This window comes from Alligator mississippiensis, chromosome 10 (genome assembly GCF_030867095.1).
Source record: "Alligator mississippiensis isolate rAllMis1 chromosome 10, rAllMis1, whole genome shotgun sequence".
Taxonomy (NCBI): domain Eukaryota; kingdom Metazoa; phylum Chordata; order Crocodylia; family Alligatoridae; genus Alligator; species Alligator mississippiensis.
The window spans coordinates 10,598,616-10,619,650 of NC_081833.1; the positions used below are offsets into that span (position 1 = coordinate 10,598,616).

Genomic DNA, 21,035 nt, shown 5'->3' on the forward strand with positions numbered 1-21,035 from the left:
CATAGCAGCCGTAAGTAATTTTTGTTGTTGTTGTGAGTAATGCTTTTTTTCCTCTCTCAAAATTCAACTACACGTGAAAGATTTTTGTAATCATAAAGTTTAGTATTTGAGCAGTGAAATCTGTGGGAGAAATCTTAAGCTTCAGAGATGCACAGTATTTTTTTGCAATATTTTATTTATATTTACCCTGTGTTCCTTACGTTTTGTAGTATTTTGAATTTACTTTTATTTAATGAGTTAAATACTATACAGACAAAAGACTGTTTGTATAAGAACAATTTATTTTGCTGACTCCTGAATTGACCTTTGGCTGCTAATAACTGCTCATTGTAAATGAGCAAGAAGGAAGAATTTTTTTAGCTTCTTACTTCATTTTCCATGGGAGTTTCTGTTTAGTAGCCCAGTATTAGACTTCACCAGTCGGGATACACTGCAACAAAGCAGCATCCAAAAATCCTACCTTCAGCCAGTAGATTGTAACTGTTAAGAGTGTAGGGTAAATTTGCTTTGCTGTAAGGTTTAAAAATAGAAAAAGACCCAGCAGGCTGCAGGGGCCTGAACACATTGAATTATTGCATGAAGGTGATTCAGTAATCCTAATTAGAGTAAGTTCAGTTTTACTTCCTTGTGATTTACTGACTAAGTTTATAACCAGATATAAGGATCTCCACAACTCGGTCTGCAGTGTTGCTAGTAGAATTCATGCGCTCCAGTTGAATGCTAGATATCGTTTCAGAATACGTTTGTTGTCCCCTTGTTTCATCAACAATAAAAATATTTTTATATGTCCTTTAAGCTCCTTGCTCCTGTTCTTGTATCTTGTATATATTGTGCATGTATAAAGTGGCCTTATCTACCCACAGCAGTTTGAGGCGTGCTGCTTTGGATAGGATTGTGCGACTATTATGCAGGAACTTGGTTGTAATTTTTTAAGACTTCTTAAGATCGTCATACCAGAGTTTTGGTTGCAGAAATAATGTGTTTAAAAAGTAACCCCTAGGCGTTGACTTATTGGTGAGAATCGTGAATATAAACCCTTGTGCGTCTGATCATAAAGCTGATGACTTAAGAAGAGGGGGGATGAAAATTCCCCGTAGTCAGGTTATTGTGTCATTGGAGTTTTTTTGCCTCTTCTTTCAAAGTCTGTTCAAAGTATCAAGTATTGGCCAATAGCTGAATTCCAGCATTCTTCTGACATAAAGCAAGGAGCAAGTAATCTTTGTACCTAGTTCTTGGATTGAAATGTGAAAATCGGATAATTTAAAGGGTCCATACATAGGAAGATCTGCTTTGGGGATGCTTTTCTCCACACTATCATGCAAACAGTGATTTAGTGCATGGCTGTTAAAGCACTTACTCATCATGCAGGAGGCTTTGAACAAGTATGTTAAAGGGGGCTTGAAAATCCTTTAGAAATGTCTAACATCGCTCCTACTTAGCTGGGTTTTTTTTAAAAAAAAAACTTAAAACACTTTAATCATCGCCAATAAACTTTTTTCAGAAGTCCCCATGAAAAGAAGAAGAAGAGGCGGTCTAGATCACGTACTAAGTCCAAAGCTAGATCTCACTCGCCGTCCATGTCACCAAGCAAACAGTCGACGCACAAAAACTCCGTACATTCAACTAGCATCTCTCCTGTGGAGAGTAGGGAATCCAGCCAGGAACGCTCCAGGTAACTTTCTCTCTCACTATATCATTTGAAAGTCTTGACAGCTTTTGACCATGAATGTGTGTTTCGAACAGGGATTTATAATGAAAAATACTCAGGGCACCGGGAAGATAGGACTGTGTACAAAGGTGGAAACCATTTGTGCTGGTGACCTGAGATAATTGGAGAGCTCGCTGGTATTCTTTGGGTCAAATAACAACTGAAAATGTTTCAAAAGCCAAACTTAATGTTCCAGTCAAAAGACAAGTTACAGAAAATTGTCCAGAGGAAAAAAAAACTGTGTTGAATTTGAGAGATTAATGCGAAGGAAACCCAGGGATTGTGCTCTCCTTCCAGAATGATTCTCAATAACACCTTTAGCAACAGTAGTATGATGGAGCCTTCCAAAACCTGGCTATGACCTTGAAAAATGTGGTCAAAATTGCCAAAATAAGAACTTTGTATGCATTGATTTTTTTATTTTTTTTTTTATATTTTTTTTCCTCAGCTGAGTCTGCTTCATTAGTGATTTCATTACCCTAGTCCCATTATAGCCTTGGTCTGAGCCACATGAGACAGTGTCCTTTTGGCTTAAAGAACTGCCTGGAGTTGAAGGCATGTCTGCACTGCAAGTGCAGTGAGGCTGGTACACCAAAGGAAATGGCACAATCACTTGATCTAGATTTAAAAAATGCATTGGGGAAACTTCTAATTCTTGTGTTTTTGTCTTTAGGGGAGTTTCTCAGGAAAAAGATGGCCAGATCTCTTCTGCAATTGTGTCTTCAGTGCAAAGTAAAATAACTCAGGTAGGCAGACAAGGTTCCTTGGGTGAATTTGATATCTTTTATTAGACCAACCTAAACGGCTGGAGAATAGTTATTAAGCAAGCTTTCAGGTTCAAAAACCCTTCGTCAGGCTAAGGAAGCTGCAGCAGTTGGTGTGTGCTCTTCCTGGATGGAATTCCAGAAATCCCTTCACTGTTGCCTAATGAAGTGTTTCTACTTCTGTATCGTACTCCATTAAGTTGTTGGGGGGTGGGGGTTGATGACACAAGGTTGAGTTTTAAATATAGTGAGGATCCATGTTCACTGTTATTCTGAATATTACATTTCTTCAGTTTAGAAGAAACTCTAGCTTTCTGCAGCTTCTTTCCCTGCAATGCTTGCTTCCTTCCTTCCTTGCTTCTCTGGCCTCGGAAAGTCAAGCCGATTTCTTTCCTTACCATGAACAATAACCAACAGTAAAGATAAAGGAGTCCAAAATATGCTGTCTTTGACACCTGCATCAGCCCATTAGTCACCTAAATGGCATGCATTACTGAGAGCCTGCTTTGCCCTGCAGCATCTTCAATGCTGGTGGTGTTTAAAAAAATAAAACTCAGCTTGGTGCCAGGTTACAATTGCGGGGCTGGCAGTTGGGGGCAAAATAACTTTTGTTTTCTTTTAAAAAGCACATTTTGATAAGCATGCGGCTGAAATACAAACACAGACATCAAGCTGCTTCTCAGAGCAGAGCGGCTTGTTGTATGCTAGTTACTCTTCATATTTGCTCAAACATTTGTCTTGGTGAGCAGAGCTTAACCAGGCCCGAGAGTTGGTAAAAAAGTGTTAGAAAAGGCTCTTTCTAGAAATTGCTTCATTTATTTTCTGCCTACTCGAGGTAGGGACAACAGTTAAGTTTGTAACACCTTCCAAAAATGTACTGCCATCAAGATGAGCAATTTTTTGCGACAGGAAGATCACCGCAGTTTCTGTGCTTGGATGTAGCAGAGAAGTTAGCAGTAGATTGAACTAGGGGGTGCAGCGTAGTAAGTTGTACCTGCAGTGGTACAACAAAGCCTATGTTTGTAAATAGCTGCAGCAAGACTGATGTGCTGTTTAAACATAATCTAGAAGTGTATTTGGTTGCTTTGAACCACTGCAGGATTGTAACCCCATGAGCATTTATTAAATGCTTGCTTGGTAAGCTAACCGAAGTAGTGATTGTAATGCTCTTTAATGCATTCAGTTTCCTTCATACCACTTATTCAAAAAATAACCTATGTTAAAATTTTTATATGCATTTAAAAAGCCATGGTTTTGCTTTCAAAAATTCTCATTCGCTTTGTTTTTAAATGTGTATTTAACTTTGGATTGTGTGTCAGGTTTGAGAGAGAAGATTATGCCCTAACCATGACTCTTGTCATTTTTCAAAAAGTGTAATTGCTGTAGAAAAATTCACCCCTGGACTTTTGCTCTGTTTTTCTTTCCCATTGTGTAGAAATTGATGAGTCTACCAGAAAATTAGCCTCTTTGTGAATATAATTCCTTTGTACATAAGTGGCTAGGGCCTTTCCCATCGCTGGCTTTGTCAGAAGAACCTTCTTCCAAAATAACTTCTTTTGCTTTTTCCTGTAGGAAGACACTAGGAACAGGAATAAAAAATAAAGCAACCAGAGAGAGACTGTGAGGGACGTCATGGTCCTTGGAGTAGATTAAATATCGGGCAATTAGAAAAGCATACTTGAAGCGTAGGTTTAATTGTTGTTACAAGCAGGTCCTGGATAGACCATTTTCCTTATGGTATGTGGTGTACTCAGTACGTGTCATTTTGCTCCAAGCACATACTAGCTTTTGACCTGGGCCCCTCGGTTGTAGTAGGTTCAAATGCCTCTGGCAACTCCAGCCTTGTGCTGAAATGCAGAATTTAACTACTGGTTTAAAAAAAGGGGGGGATGCATAAGACTTTCAGTCTGGTTTACCCTGTACAGATCACTCTCAGGGGTCCAAATTTCTCAGTCCCCAGTAAGATAATTTCCTTAGTGCTTAGCATTGGCTCTGCTACTGCTGTGATGGGTTTCCTTCCAATGGTGAGCACGCCCCCCTTTGTCTGTTTTCCTGTCTGTAAAATGGAGTTAATGATACAGGTCTCCTTCGTAAAGTGACTTGAGGTCTACAGCTGGCAAATGCTTTACAAGAGCTAAGTATGGTTTTGTTGCGCATTACAATAAGGGAAGTATTATGCTTTTAAAGTAAATATTGTTAGTAATTTGGCATTCATTATTCAGCAGCATTTTTTATATTTTGTAGTAATCGGGCGGCACAGAAACCGCCAGGTGCAGCTTACATAAAATTACATTTCCTTTGTCATGTGTTGTTTCTGGATCCTGTCAAAATGGAATTAAGTGCTGTGACACTGAGTGGCGGCTTCTACTTGGTCATTCTGGCTTCCACGGAAATTCTTGATTTGTGAGGCCTTGCTACTACACACAGGATAATAAACCCTTAAAATGACTTGTGATTTTTGTCACAGGTTATGGCTCCAGGATTTGCAAAGATTTCCTTTGACAATTATATTTGCTTCATGCACATCTCACGAGTCCCACATGTAATATGTAACCCTACTGGCTGACATTAATGGTATCGCGTCTTCATGTATAGTGCTCCACTAAGAAAATGTTCCCGGTTCTCTTGGTTTCTTTCAGATGGGGTGCATTTATTTTTGTTTCTCCTGTGCAAAAACCATCCCTACTCCTTGTTTAAAATACCTGTCCTGGAGGCCAACTTGAATTTCTGCAGGCTTGTCTCAGTCTTCTGAGCGGGGGCTGCTGGAACTGGAATATTGTGGAAATCTGATCTCATGCTCGGGCTGCTCGTTGTAATTGCTCCATCGCATTTATTGTGCGTGTTCAGAGCCAGGATTCCATTCTTTCCGCACACTGACCTCAAATACTTCTTCTCAACGGCTTTTGCTTCCCTTTCCTACTGAGATTTTTAGAGTGAAATTTCATTCTGCTCATTTACTGTCAGTTGTGCTGCTGACCGATGTACCAGGTTTCAGTTGTACTACACACTGAAATCCAGTCACCCACTGGAACTACCCACCTGTATGTTTGAGACCCCTTCACTGTAGTTTTTGGTGAGGGGCCTTGTTCCTACAGCATCATAAAACTGAAAACAAAATAGACTCTTGCTTCCCTGCTGCCACACTCAGCTTTGCTCGTGTACATATAGAGGGCCCTTCCCCAGTGCAGTCTGAGCTATTTGATGATAAGCATGTCCAGGTTCCATCAAAGGGGTCTTAGTGTGAAAGATGTTGTCTAAACTCCAGCCAGGGTTTTGAAGCCTCTTTTTTTAACCTCCTTGGTGATTTCTAGTTACCCAGGAACTGATGCATACCGTGCCAGTATTTGGGACTGAAATCATGTTGGAGTTCAGTAACATGTGAAAAGTCATTGTGCTGCATTGCTGAGTAACTCAAAAAATTTCTGAGCATAAATATGAAATAGCTTTGAGTAATGTAAAGCTAATAGTAAGCACTGAAATTAAAGTATTGTACATATTGCAGTATTTCATGAATGATGCAGTTAAAAACGAAAACCTCTGCCCATTTTTCCCATTTCCTGCAGGATCTCATGGCCAAAGTGAGAGCAATGCTTGCAGCTTCCAAAAACATCCCGACCAGTGCCTCCTGAGACCTGGTGATTTGACCATCAAGAGATTGATATGGAAAGGAACAATCTGAAAAACTGCCTCGTCTCAAGTGTCCAACTGAGCTTAGCTCACGTGGTTGCAATTCATTCTGATCTGATCAGATCTTAAAGGAGCTAAAAACCTTTCTGTACAGAACTGGCCCATTGAAACTTCACTGATTTTTTTTTTTGATTTTTTTTTTCCAGCCAGAATCTCTCTTTGGACAGCTTCTGGGTTTTGTAAATTGATTTTTGATTACTTCTCCAGTAACATTTTATGACCAGCAGTCTCAGTCTGTATATTTGTAAATAGTATCATGTTTCTGTGATAAAGTATTACACAATAAAAAGGAGAAAAACACCTTTTATTAGCTACCCACTTTGTGTAGGTTCCTTAATTTTTTTTTTATGAGCAACTTTCTTTTGCTGTTAGATTTCTTTTTCTTTAATTTTTTAAACTGTTCTTCCTTTTACACTACTCTCTCAGGCAGTGTTGTTGCTGAAAAACACCTTTCATCTTCCTTCATGCATCAAATGATCTAAGCACACTTGTTGCTCAGCAGACAGGTTTGTGCATGGACCGCAGAATTTTCTGTCCATTATTAAGCTGGTGCTCTGACTGTTTGCAGTGCAGTCTCTTTGAAGTGTGTTGGAGTCACAGCCCCTTTTCCTTAATATGCAGCACTCTCCAGTCACATCTGCTGAAAAGCCAGTATTTTTTTTTACAATTGTTCAATAGACTCATCTTTTCCAGAGATACAAGAATCTTTTCATTTAACATTTTTCATACTGTTAGAACAATGAACTTGAAGGTCCGGAGACATGCTATCCTGCCTTTGTAAACTGTCAATGACAAATGCCAGTTATGTTTTTTGCAAGCGTATGAACTCGATATAATTACAAGGCCATTTGTTATGCATTCTACACAGTTTAGTGAGACCGTTTAAATAATCTTTTAAAAATGGGATGGAAGCATTCTGAAAGCTGATTGAAAGTGGCTACAGAAAGCAATAACTGAAAAGATAACAATTAAAGACAATGGTCCTTTTCCCTTAGATTATGACTGAGCTGTGTCATTATACAATTGTTACATAAACCTCTAAAATGAGTTTCTGTGAGCTCTATATTAGAGGGATTAGGACTTAAAAAGGAGGCATGTCTTAATAATAAAGTACAGCACAGTCAATGTCATAATAGGCAGAAGAGGAAGGTTCTTTGGTTCAATCGGTACATGGAAGATAATGTTTTAATGAAGCTTTTGGGACATTGGCTTATCACCATTGTTTCATTGTGTTTTAGTCTGAGCCGATACTGGAGAGCGGGCGAAGCTAATCTATGATGTATTGCTTTTTTCAAAAATGTCTTCAAGGAACTATCAATAACAGAGGTGGGGGTATGAGAGAAGAAAAATAGGCTGAGATTTTCAAAGGTGTTGAATACCCTTGTTCACATATTCCGTTTGAAATATCTTTAAATGAACCTGACTTTCTAGAGGTTGGCTTTCTGAAAATGCACTGGGGTAGTTGGATGCTTTGGCCTTTTGTACAAATTGGCAGTGTTGAATATTGAGAATTAAAGGACAACTTATGCGCATGAATGGATTTCACTCATTTTGATTTCTCTATAAAAGGATGCTACAATTGGAACCATAAAAATGCATTATTAATATGCTAAATAGGGAATACCACAGCTTGGGGACCTTTTGGAAATAAGAGCTTCTACTTTAGCGCCGTGATGAAGAGGTGGTCTCTGAACCAGGGGTGCAGAACTCAGTACGAGTTTTAAAGAAGTAAAGCTTGAACTCGAATATTGTAAAGCTTGGTGCTAGTTTAGGCAGAATGAGGTTGGAGTTTGGGTGCTACTACCTACCTCTCTGATTTTGTTCAGGCAAAACAAACTGATGCCAGATGAGAAAATAGTTGCCAGATTGCTAGCATGAAATACGTCTATGAGAACTAGATGCACCATCAAATGTTTTGGGCTGGTTTGCAAGACTGATTTTTCTTTTACTAGTGATGAAGGCCTAGGATCTTTTCCACCTGTATGTTTCCATCCTTAGGATCTTTGTTAGTATGACCAGGATGACTGACTTAAGGAAGGTGGAATAACTAATGTTTTTATTTCGATTTCCATGGTTCTAAGATGCCATTCTTATTTCACTAATGCTTTCAGTGAACTAAAGCAAGAATTGGTTGCCTTGAATAGCGTATGGATGCGTGATTGGAAATTCTCAAATTCTCTGTCTGGTTAGTGCCGCAGCCTTTTACATCGCATCGCCCATTCAGCGGCTTGTCTAGTTGGCGTCTTTGTCACAAAGAAATGAATGCCATGTAGGAAAGTCTATCCATCAACTTGATAACCGCCCCTCTTTTCTTTTAGCCGTTCAGGGCTTTTTAAGTTTCGAGCAGGAGGAGAGAATGGGTTCACTTCTCAAAGCTTTGTTAGAGAAATACCTGTGGCAAAATCTATTCTTATTCAAGACTTGGTCAGTGTGTGACTAGACTATAAAGAACCATAAGGATTGGTAGCTCCAACACAAGTTTTTCTTTTATTCAAGGTGCGAGGGGGAAACCTGGGGCAACATAAAATCCCACGTTTGGGGAGGCTGATGATTGGGACAGCTACAGCTGCGTTGTTAGTTGCTGTATGTTTTACATAAAGTGAGAAAAGAATAGTTTCCCCGTATGTAAAAGCAGGAGCAGCTCAGTTCTTTAACTTTAATTTAGCCAATAATAACTGGCAGAGCTTACAGTCCTCTGAGCAATACACTCCACCATGCATAATGCAGAGAGATTTTATTGGTCACATAAAACACAATGAAACCAAGTCATCTAATCAGTAATGTACATCCATAGCATCCACCATTTCCCTCTGATATCTAGCTCTTGTGTAATTTATTGTGAAAGCTTTGAATTGTTTTGACACCGGAAGAAAGATGTTTTCAACCAGTTCATAGCCAAGGAAAGGTTGGGGGCGGAGGGAGGGTTGTTTTGTTTGATTGTTGTTTTTTACATGTTGATGAGACAGCGCTGATGTGCTTTTTGATACAGGTGGACGAACAAGAATGAAATGTGGATTTTGAAGCCAGCTACTGTGGCCTATTGTGCGTGGTAACATTTACCTAAATGTATTTTTCCCCTCCCAGATGCCACAATTTCATAATGAAATTATACACTTGTTTGTCATATCACGGGGTGGAAAGACTCACCCAACTCTACAGTAAAATAGGGTTTTTCTGCTGCTATTTTGGATTTATTCCCCTGAAAACATGGTTGTTTAATGACTTCTTAAACTATTTTCTATCTTTGTAACTCTGTCTTCCTCTCCCCTCCCCCCTTCACAGTATGTCCTCGCTGAATGAGATGGAGTGTTAGCTCCAGGAAAATTTAGCATTAAAAGGCATTTTCGCACAGTGTTTTTATCGTTTACTGCAGCTTGCTCGCATTTAACACTGTCCCAAGGGTGGTTGTGTTCTCCAGGAATTTTTTTTAAGAGTATTTTTGCTGGTTTTTTCAGCCCACCAAATGGTCTGTTTGAAAAAGGCTCAGGCTGCTTTAACAGCATAATTTCTGTGTGTTACGGTCTCACCTAGAAATTGAAGCCACTTTTTATTTTCGAGTCTTCATAGACGCTATGTGTGTTATCTGCTGTAAACGTAATGCTTAACCTCAGGTATAACAAGTAATGCAACTTGAGTGCCTGGCATCTCAAATTGAATGCGTCACTGGGGGCATGGCTTAATTTACTAAGCATTTGCTTGGAAACTCTGGCTTAGCTCCTGCATGTATGTGTGACAGCTGTCATGCAGGTTAGCACTCAGTGATCCAAGAGTTGTCCAGACTATTCGTTGTTGTCCTTTAGCATTTGGGCCTCGGGTGGCACATAGTGCATCTCAAGCCAGTCTTTAATCTGTTGCTGACCCATGAGTACTAGATAGATATAGACCCATGAGGACTATATTTCTAGATATAGACCCATGAGGACTATATTTTTATCCTCAAACTTGTTTATGTCTGTACATATATGTGTTTATATGGATAAAAATATATAGACCCACGAGGACTCGAGGTTTGTATCTATCCCTCATGGGTCAGCAAGAGACTGGCTTGAGATGCGCTATGTGCCACCAGAGGCCTGAATGCTGTGACACACACGTGCCTTTCTGGAGTCTGTTTTTATCCTCAAATTATACACACACACGAGGATAAAAACAGACTCTAGAAAGGCATGCGTGTCAACCGACTTCTTTTATATACATAAGGCCTCCCTTCACCAAGAAAATAATCCCACTGAGATAAGGGGTGGTAGAAAGCACTCAATAATCATTAGTTCCCTATTTGCTAAGCATCAGCTTGCTTCCACGAGGCAGAGTAGTTCCTAAATGTGGATTAGAGGGTATTTTTCACCCTGTGACCAGTTATCCCAAGGCTTGTTTGTCAGATAACTACCACCCATTTTTTCTCTTGTTCAGACCAGAAAAAGGACTTGGAGATCTTATATACAATTCCCTTCTGTTCTCTATCAGATTCAGCAGGAATCCCATTTACCATACTTAGCAGTTCAGTTTCTCTGCCTTTAAGATGGTTTTATAATTTTATTTTCTGCATAGTTTAACTGTTTCGGCAGTCTGCGCTCTCACACTTCCATCCACTGTAGTTTCAGGTCAGTCTTACTACTGGTGTATGATGAATCAAATCTCTCTTTCAAATACTGATAAGTGAGAGGTACATAAGCCAACCTCCTGGCCAAGGTACGACCTGCCATATCTTTTGAAGAAAGATGTATCTTTGCATTGCAGGCATCCTGTTTTCTCAGCTGCAGGTGATATTCTGAAATCAGGAATTGTGTGCTGTGCTAGAAGCCAGAGCAGCATGGCACTAAAGGTTGTCAGGCGTCTTGGCTTGTCCATCTTGCCTTGAGCCTGTGGAAGAAATGATGCCCTAGGTTTGCAGTAAGCAGTAGTAGGTGTCACCCTTTTGTCTCCAAAAATGCATCTCCTTCAGGTTTGCTTGCCTGAGCAGGACTCGGGTCTAATCTTAATCAGGTTTTCTGAAAAGATTCTCCATCTGCATTTGTACCACCTAGAGGCAGCCACAAAACTTCCACGCAAAAATCTTTTCCTTTGAAGGTACTAAATACCCTTGTAATGAAAACCCTTCAGCAAGATGATGCATAAAGTGAAAAGGGTGGAGCTGGTGTGAAGCCTTGTGACACCCACTCTGTTTCCTTGGGTAAATAGCTGTCAGAGGTCCTCGCATCCCCTTGTAGGTCATCCTCCATCAGGCTGACGCAGACGTACTGGTTTTGAATGGAACTATCTGGCTCTGTCAAAGAGCCGTCAGTCACAGAGATCAATTTGCAGTCAGCTGGCTTCGATGGCAATTTCCCATCAGTTGTCATGCTGTAACCCTGGGTGGCATAACATTTTGTTTGATGCCAATTACTCCGGAGCATGTAGTTTCTAGTTCCCACTGCTGCCACTTGATGTATCCAGGGAGAAATGGGCCCCATTCGCTCACACAGTTTGTAAATATAGCTGTGCCAATAATTTAGAATTCAGAAAGCAAATGGGGGTAGGGCAAGGAGTGACATAGTTGATCCTCCTGCTACTTTGTGAATCCTCAGTGCTGGATGCTTTGTCAGATATAGCACATCTGTTGCTACGTATAAAGACATTCTCTAGCAAAGTCACTTGAACTCTGCTTCTGTTATATCAACACCTAAGGTCACTGTCCAATGACGCTGGGCTTGACATTTATCCCGACTTAGCAACAGCACTTGCAGGCAGGATGTGACCTCACCTACTCAAGTGCCAGGAAGTGAATGATCTGTAAACCATGGGCACTTTCTTAAGAGCTAATTCACCCACCACCTTCCTAGATTTCTTTGCCTTCTGACCTGGAAGCAGGGAGCAAAGCGGCACATCAGCCAGGACATCTGCCATTATTTTCAGCTCCAAAATACGTTGGCTGTAACCTCACAACAAGCCACTGTGAAATTGTCCTTTTAGATGTTGAATGCTCACTGCTTGAATTTATTTTTCTACTAGGGCTTAACTGTTGGCGGTTTCTGTAGATTTTGCTTTGCCTCCAGATAATAAATGGCTTTCATCACCGAAACTGCAGCGAGACTCAGTAGTGTGGATAAAGGAAAGAGCAGTTTGGACCAGTTGATTGAAACCTGTTTCCCCACTAATTAGGTCTTTTAGAAAGCTCACTTGCTTTCCCCTGTGGCCAGCTGGCAGGGTGTTGCTCCTGCGCTGTTCTGTTTGTAAATGCAGCCATCAAAGGGTTTCCTGATAAGATTCAGGATAAGACGGAAAAGGTAGCTGCTTTGATTTCATCTTAATTTCCTTGTCCCCAGGTGAGCACCAGAGATTAATTTAGGTGATAAAATCCCCTGCTCCATTTTGTTACAAGCTTTAAGCAAGCCCTGAGTAACTAAAGCAAATCCTCATTTAGTTTGCAGCAATCTTGGGATGAACTGGGATATCCCAGTTCATCCCTCTTCTCTTACATGGGAAGCGATTGCCTCCAAGGCAGTGTTTAGTCTGACACGGTACATGTGCGGTGAGATGGGAGCTGTGCAGACACCTCTTCCCTATAGACAAATTCACTTTTGTGCTGGTTATTCTCTGCCAGTCCTAGACCTTTGCCACTCTTCACACACTCTGAGTCTATATTTTTCTGGTGTGGAAAAATAACCTTGCCTGGTGCTACTGCATCAGTTTTTCTGACAATTGGACTTGAATTCTCCAGAGAAGGAGGACATTTGCTTTTCAGGCTGGGATTTTTTTTTTTGTATGCTTTAACAAACAATAGTTAATCTGCACAGAAGCCCAGCAATAAAAATACAAGCTTGGTGTTAGAGATGGGGGCAGAGGGAGAAAGACGCAATGACTTGCGCAGGCTACACAGAGCGAGTGGCAGGCCCATTGAGCTAGGTCTGGATTCTGAAAGCTACATGACCCAGTAGTCTCTGCTTGTTTTGCTCCTTGCAAGGTAAGTCTCCCCCAAACCTAGTTCTAGGTAGCTCCGAATTTGCTATTGTATATGCACCCTATATTGGAAAATCAGGATTTCTTATTAAGAAACAATTCAAGGTCAGCATTTCTGTTACTTAAGGGTTTGCATTTTCAACTGGTATATGCTGTCACATCCAGTGATTGCACTGCTGACTTTGGAGAACACGCACCTACCTATCTCTTTGGTTTGGCTAAGACTGACTTCCACTTGCAAGAGTGATGAGCTGGAGAGTAAAACAGGGACAACCATTAGTGTCCTCCAGGAGTAACTCATACGTATGGCTTCCCACTGGAGGCAGTCTGCAGCTGGCCATCTCTGCTGTCTGTTGCTCTATTTTAATGGCTTAGTATTAGATTTCCTCCAGGTTGGGGTGGGATGGAGGATGAAAAGACCGTGTCTACTTCCAGTAGGTACAACTGCTATGACTTTAGCCACAATAGAGCAGTGGTTTTCAACCTTTCTTCATTTGCAAACCCCTGAAAAATTACAAATGAAGGTGAGGAGCCTGTTGGAAATTTCAAATGGAGGTGTGGACCCCTTTGAATTGTACATGTGGGTAGTCGCATACTTTTGATCAAGGTCACCTTCCATGGACCTCTTAGGCATAGTCTGTGGACCCCCAGGGGTCCATGGGCCACAAGTTGAAAAACACTGCACTAGAGACAACAGGTTTTTAATCCAAGTGTCTGTTGCTGGCTTCCATGTGAGTGCCCAGACCTAAAGACATCCCATGCTCGGCAATTACTAAACAGCATCATGATGCCGGTAAATCCTGTACAAATCCTCTGTGCAGAGGCCTCTCCAGTCCCTTCAGATTGATACAATGGGATCTTCAGCAGGATAAATGCCATCTGCTCTACAGTGGGAACCAGGGAGAGAAGGTCCCTCAGGTGCTTCAATCTGATGTTAATTGTTATATCCTTGCATGCTAAACTGTGTTAAGCATGTAGCTTGCTGAATGTACTAAACTGGAGCATGAGTCTCATCTGCTCTTGTGAGTGTAGGTTAGAGTTTTCCTGCTGCTGGTAATGAGGCCCAGCATATGGTCCTCGTTACCAAGAAGTTGAAATGTTGATAGGGTGAGCATTATCAGCTGGGGTTTGGTTTTAGTTTTTGGGCGGGGGGGTAATGAGTTGTAGCACTGTAGTTTAGAAGAGGATCTGCCCCCCAGGGCAAACCTAGCCCCTGCAGCCACTGGTGACCCTGGATTTGGGAATGTTGAGCTGAAGATTTTAAAAAGTCCTGAATAGCTTCACACTGCACAGGTTTGTCCTAAATTATACACAAGGTGGGATTTTCTAAAACCTTGCATTAGGAGCTAGAGCATCTAGAAAAAGTCAGGATTTAAAGACTCTAAATGATGGAGATTTTACCATAACCCTGCAAATTTAAACGGTTACCATAACTTTCATATTATCCCAGAGAGTCTCCATAGTCGATTGTGATCAAACCTGACTCCCAGGTTAAGAATACTACCTACCTACTTCTGGGCATTGTTCTCTAAATTGCCAAAGGAATATAGTGAAAGCTCTCTCCAGCTATCTTCCCATCCCTTCTGCAAACTAGCTCAGCAAGAATTGTCCCACAGCACTTTGGTAATATTATGGGGATTTTGGGTGACTTTGTAGCAGGGGGAAGAGTTGTAGCCATGATGGTCCAAAAATGTGTGATAAGCTAGCTTTCTGGCGATATCTTTTTTTTTGGACCAGCTGTATTGGTTAGACAAACTTTTGGATACAAGGTGCCCTTCAGGTCTAGGAAGGTATTTTTCTCTCAGGACCACAGCTAATTGCTTTGTTCATTCAAGTAATAATACATATTTTTGACCACATGCGTTAGAAATGACCTGAATCACTGGTTGGAGGGGGCTGATATAACTTTTCAAGAACTAACTCTTCTTTGAAATTGCAAGTTTAATAAGATAACACGGCACATAGGATGGAAAATTGGCAGCCGTGTATCAAACGAATGTGATGCTCTTAAATCTTACCCAATTTCACACATACATACAAACCATTGCCAGAAGCCTTTTGCCTTTTTACGTTCTCCCTTTCAGCCAACCTAAAATACACTTGTATTCAAGTGCGCCCAGTCCTTCCACTGTCTGAACATACACAACCTTATTTTCTAAATTAGAAAATGATAGGACTTGACAGCTGTAAGCCAGCACGGTCGAAATAACAGCAGACACCTTCCTGCAGTAGGGAAACACGTTACAATTAATGACCTAAGAGTGTCACCCTTGGCCAAAATTTAAAGCATTCACCCAAGTATAATTTGCTTCCTTTTCGAAGGCAGCAAGGATAATGGATGTAGAGCAATATGACACACTGGATCTCAGCAAATGCTTTAAGAACACGAGAGAGCAGCGTTGGCAAAGCTGGTGGCATTTATCATCTTAACCAAGAGGTGAGTGGTCGCTTGTCCCTGACAACCGAGTGATTCCCATCGTGCCTTGTGTGTGTGCTTAGTATTGCATCGGTGGCATTAATAGAACTGAGCAGCTAATATTCTTGCATGACGAAACACTGAATTAAAACCTGTTTGTGGTTAAGGCCATTGTGTACGTGAGGATTAACCAGGCCAATCGCTCACACCAGGCAGAGGGAACTTCGGGGTGTTTCCGTGAGTCTGGATCCCTACCTCATTCTTGAATACAGGGGCCTCGAAGAGGACCGTAGAGTAGGGCTCTTGCTGTGAGCTCATAGGCACGGGGAAGAAGTTCAGTATTTCTTTGGGAAGGGCGAAAGAGGTGATCCTCAGAACAGTGAAAGAAGCTAACGGCACTTGAATCAGGGCAGACCAGCAGAGTCCCTTTCTGAGAGTCAGTTTTTGTATTGCTGCATCAGGGCCCAGCACTTGCTACAGATTTAAATCAATAGCTATGTCCTCACTCTGCCTTTGTCAGGGCAGGGACAGAAATGAAAACTAAGTGGCTGAGGCTGGGCGAGTGATCTGCTCCAGGGAATGGTGGGTCTGAGGAGAGGGAGCACCTACGCTGGGTCACCGAGCTGTTCATCTAAAAGCAAGTCATCCATCTTGCTGAGTGCAACGTGCTGAGCCTCATCCAGCTAGATGCACTCTGGCCTCACAGGAACATGGAAATAACGAGTTAAAAATCAGGTTTTGTCTCTTACTGACTCATTCCTCAGTGTTTCTTCTTGCAGACAATGCAGAAGAGCTCAGAAGTGGCAGTCTATTCAAGCCATGCACAATGGCAGAGGTAGCCACCTTTTCACACAAACTATATGAGATACTGCGTACTCTAAAAGAAACAATTTTCTCTGCCTTTACGCTTTAAGACGATCGAGAGAGTAAATGCTACATTCAGCCCTTAACAATGGGCCCCGTTGCAGCTAGTTCCCCTTAGCTGGTGTGCTGGCTGAATAAGAAAGGAGGGAAAAGAATATTTCTAACAAATAGAGCAATGTATTAAAATTGTTTAAAACTAAATACAAATGGGTTCAGCAGACGGCGCGTGAAAGGTTGTCTAGGTTCCACTGAGCACCACTTCACCTCCGGCGGATCGTGGTCTCGGAGGACAGAGACTAGAAGCAGGGTATAATTCCACTTGCTTTGCCCTATAGGTACTACCCCAGCAGGTCAGAGGTTATTTCACAGGACCGAAGCAAATAGTGTAGCTGTGATGTGAGCATCGGAGGCTGCAAAATTAGATCTGAAACCACTCGTTCAGGCCGCAGGTTCCAGTTGTTGCAGCATCGTGCATAATTCAAGAGGAGGAACTGGGCTTCTTTTACGGACTCCTCTGCTGGGATGAACTTCCAGTCCATTGAGTAACAATTGGCTTGTTATGAGAAAGATGCAGGTAGTTGCAATCCAGCTGCCAGGCGCAGCAGATCGATGATGCCGGAGTGTCCACCCTCAGCATCTGCACGTTCAGATTCAAGATGTGCATTTTTCAGTCTTCGCCCTTGGCTAACGTCAGTGAGGCAACAGAAGCTCCACTGAAGTTGACTCTGCCGTTTCTTTCACAATGACAGCAAAGTGGCTGATCCAGCTCCCTCATTGTCACCGATTCCAAAGCAGTCTCTCAGCAGTCTTCTCCGAAGTGAACTGTTACTTTAATGAACAGCTTTCCAGTCCTTGGTCCCAAACCGTTCTTTTCTATCCGTATCTTCTTGCTGGAATTCAGCTGAAACCTCTGCTCTGCTGTAAAAAGCTTTCAACACCATTCCCTCTGGTGCCAGAGCAATTAGAGGGGGAAATGGTAGGCAGGACCTCTTTGATAGTGTTTGCAGTCTGTAATAGAGTGAAATACTACCTCAGTCCCTAGGATATAACAGAACTGCATTTCTGCTGTGGGCACAGTGCCTGCTGCTACCGGGTCTATGATTCTGGGGCTCTGAAACGCTGACCCGATACGCCTCAATCCTATCAGCTTTTATCTGTCATGCTGGTTACAGGTTTTTCCTGTTCATTATATAAATATTGCATAGACTGAAATGATGATGCAGAATCTTGGCAGAGATTAGCGCACTGCAATAAATACCCAAGTACATCTATGGAAAAGTATATGGTGCCTTAATGACCAGTCAAAGTTTGTACAAGTGCTGCGTGCTTCATTATATGACTATGTACTCAGCTGGCAATGCGGTAGCATTAGGTTGCAAATGGCTCCTGTGGTTACCCCCTTACTATGCAATGCTTCACTCAGAGTAGGGTGTTGAATATTGGCAGTGCCGCGGAAATGGTTACTATACAAGCATTAAGTGATATCCAGGCCATTCACTAGATGGCAACAAGGCTCGACAGAAATGATGCGTCTCATTCACTAGCTGGGCAGGCTAAGTTGTTCTCACCTTTGCCCATGGTACCCGTCAATGGCAGTCACATTGGATGGACTGGAACAATGGTCAGCTTCCCAATGGCACGGAGCTCACATACTACTCGTGATGAATAAGTTACATGCATGGCACTAACGATCCAGAAAAGTCAATTATTCTGGTAGACCTTATGAGACTTTTAATTAAAAAAATTAAAACCAGCAAAGGGGGGGAGATAGAATAAACTTTTAAACATGCACACCTGATTCGAATGCATGACTGCACCCAGAGCCGTCTGAAAAACTATTTCTGAAAAACTATTTTATAAAGCAAATGAAATGTTGTCATTACGATGTAAAAATGCTCCTTTCAAAAAACCCAGCAGACTGGAAATGGAGAGCGAGGCAGTGTCTATGAACAACAAATCAAATTAAATTGTTTTTTATTCTGCCAACTGTTGATGTCATGAAATAACAAGGAAAAATGCTGTAAACACTGTTTATGTGTTGAAACACTGTAAATCACTGAATCTAACTTTTTTTTAATTGAAATGTCTGGAGGACAAGCTGTTACGGTGTCTAGAAATGCCCATGAAAATGGTGGAATATACGAAAGTAACTAATTCGTAACATAACACCAGCTTGCCCTTTCCATTCTCCAAATCAACTGAAATCTGAACAGAATAATTCTTTGTGGGAGATGCATGTTCTTTTGTTATTGCACGACTCAGTCTACTAGTATGCTGTGGGGGTATACAACAGGGTTGTGAGTTGGCTGCATCAAAAGAAATAATGCTCCTGGAGTTGCTATAAGGAACCAAAAGAAGTGAACGTTTTGAGGGGCTGGCTTTCATAGGGAGGTGGCAGAATCTCTTTGCTATGAGTATGAACATCCATGTGAAAGCTAAACAAATTTGCCATCTTTATTGAATACGGTAAAGGAGATGGTACCCAAATGACTACAGTTTTAGCAACAATAAAGTCCTTTACATATACTAAGTATTTCTAACATGTAGAAGTAAAATAAGGGTTGTACAGCCCAGAGCCTTCCTAGTGGTTTCAGCAGGCCAGAGCAGAAGCACTCACTCTAACGAATCTGTAAATCTGCTAAATACCTGTCATCAGCTATCTCAGACAGGACACGAGAAGAAGCAGCAGCAGGCTTTGAACCCTGCTTGCAGTAAGCATGCACAAGAGTCTTATGAACCTTTTATCCCTTAACTGCCTTTGACAATGTAGACTCCAATATAGTGCTGGTCAACCAGTGGGCTGTAACACCGATGTTCATCCATGAACAGTGACCTGTGATCTGTGTTGAAAGTGTGGATGTTACAGCGAGACGATGGCTGGGCCTGTAATTGCTGATGAGCTGGCACGTACAGTGTTTTCTCACATGCAACAGGCCCTGAAATAAAATGCACACCTTGTTTTTGAAAGGCAGAAAGGAGGAAAAACAAATCTGTCCTTGTATTAACTGGCAGCAGCTAGGACACCAAGCCTTCTCGCTGTTCTGCTCCCTGTGTGTAGACTTTACTTTTGGTTTCTCCAAGTAAGTGTGCTTACTGTGTTTCTTGCATATAATATGCACTCCGATTCCCAGCTGCCGGTTTTTGGGAAAAGGGGGTGTGTTGTATTCAAGAAAACATGGTGTTTGGAAATGGGGGAGAGCGTTTTTTTCTGACTGTGGTTGTTATACAGGCAGTCCTCGACTTACAACGATTCGAGTTACAATGTTTCGCACTTACAACATTTATAAATTGGCACCCTGTTTCGACTTTCTGATGCGAGTTTCGACTTTGCAACACTTGATCCGATGCAACACCATGCCAGCAAACAAGTTCGCTGCGTCGCTTATCTCCCTGGAGAGTATCTGTCCAAACTTCCTTGGACACTTTCTTTAAGAAAGCAGACGACACTCCAGAAAAACCTGCAGCCAAGACTCCTGAGAAGACTCCAGCCGAGAGCCCTTCAAAAAGTCCAGCAAAGTCACTCGAAAGAAGCCCTTCCAAATCAGTATGATCGCTATTTACAATATAAATACATTAATGTAGCTATATTACTTATCTATAATTGATCTAGTACAAAATTCTGGGGTATTTTTGGTGAAAATAGGGTATCGGGCCTCGGTTCAGGAACAAATCCCCCATTTATAACATTGTTTCTTATGAGAAAATTGGTTCCGAGTTACAACGTTTTGACTTAAGACGCGGTTTTCAGGAACCAATTGTGCTGTAAGTCCGAGGACTGCCTGTATTTTAAATTTTGTGCACCTCATCCTCGATCCTACATTCAGATTCATCCAAAAGGACCTTTAGTCTACAGGAGTCGGGGTGCTCCATGTCTGTGCTGCCCTGCGCAGGTCTCGCTGCAAAGTCTTCAATTACTTCCTGAGCTTCCCTCTTTTTCTATGAATCTAGGACCGCTCTGGGGATGCACATTGTAAAACGCGCTAAGAGACGGAGACTGGCGTCGTAAACGCTTTTGGCTTCCCTGACTGCTAAGCATCCGCTACATAATTTCAGTCTTTGTTCTGTGAATATTCCTGTGCTGTTATTAGCTATTGCTGTTTAGGAAGTTCCATAGTAGAAATGTCTTTTTATAGGCTGTGGTTATATCTCCCATTCAATTTGCATTCAGCACAGCTTTGTATCTACCTGTAGCTTAGTGCAAAATTGTAAATTATGTTAACCAGTAGGTTTAATTGTCAAGGTTCACGCGACCATGTACTGTCATCTAACTAATTAAACAGTCTAGCAAATGTGCAGTATCGGGACCCAGACTTCTTTGCCAAGTGCTCTGACATTTCTACCTGTTAATTTCCTGGAGTGAATACCACTGTAAGCCTTTGATAATTAATGACAAGGCATTAATTATGTCAGTCTTCAGTTAGAGGGCAGCTAGGTTCCACAATTCTGCAGTGATAGGTTCAAGCATCGTGCACCATTAGCATGTATCACGATGCCAACAGCACAGTGTAATATTTAAAAGTATTTTCACTTTTGAGTATTTAATATTGAAAAGCATTTGCACAAAGGATGGCCTCGGGGGCTGAAAGCCCTGGATTGAGACTCAAGGGAAGAAGGATTCAGAGGATGAAGTTACACCTTACACATAGGCTATACTAAATCT

At 41.6% G+C, this 21,035-nt stretch overlaps 1 protein-coding gene and 1 long non-coding RNA gene across 8 annotated transcripts in view; both read left to right on the forward strand.

Annotated features, from left to right (window-relative positions):
* Nucleotides 1-7,691, forward strand: part of SFSWAP (splicing factor SWAP) — a 97,573-nt gene extending 89,882 nt beyond the window's left edge. For all 7 annotated transcript variants that reach the window (XM_014598471.3, XM_019486657.2, XM_019486658.2 and 4 more), the window contains 3 exons: nucleotides 1,502-1,672; nucleotides 2,382-2,454; nucleotides 6,036-7,691. In XM_014598471.3, coding sequence (XP_014453957.2) covers nucleotides 1,502-1,672; nucleotides 2,382-2,454; nucleotides 6,036-6,101 — 310 coding nt within the window. In that variant the 3' untranslated portion in view covers nucleotides 6,102-7,691. The remainder of the gene's footprint in view (nucleotides 1-1,501; nucleotides 1,673-2,381; nucleotides 2,455-6,035) is intronic.
* A 6,502-nt stretch (nucleotides 7,692-14,193) lies between these two features.
* Nucleotides 14,194-20,673, forward strand: LOC132243514 (uncharacterized). The gene is made up of 2 exons (XR_009455122.1): nucleotides 14,194-15,532; nucleotides 16,711-20,673. It is a non-coding gene; the product is annotated as an uncharacterized LOC132243514 (long non-coding RNA).
* Nucleotides 20,674-21,035: the final 362 nt, after the last annotated feature.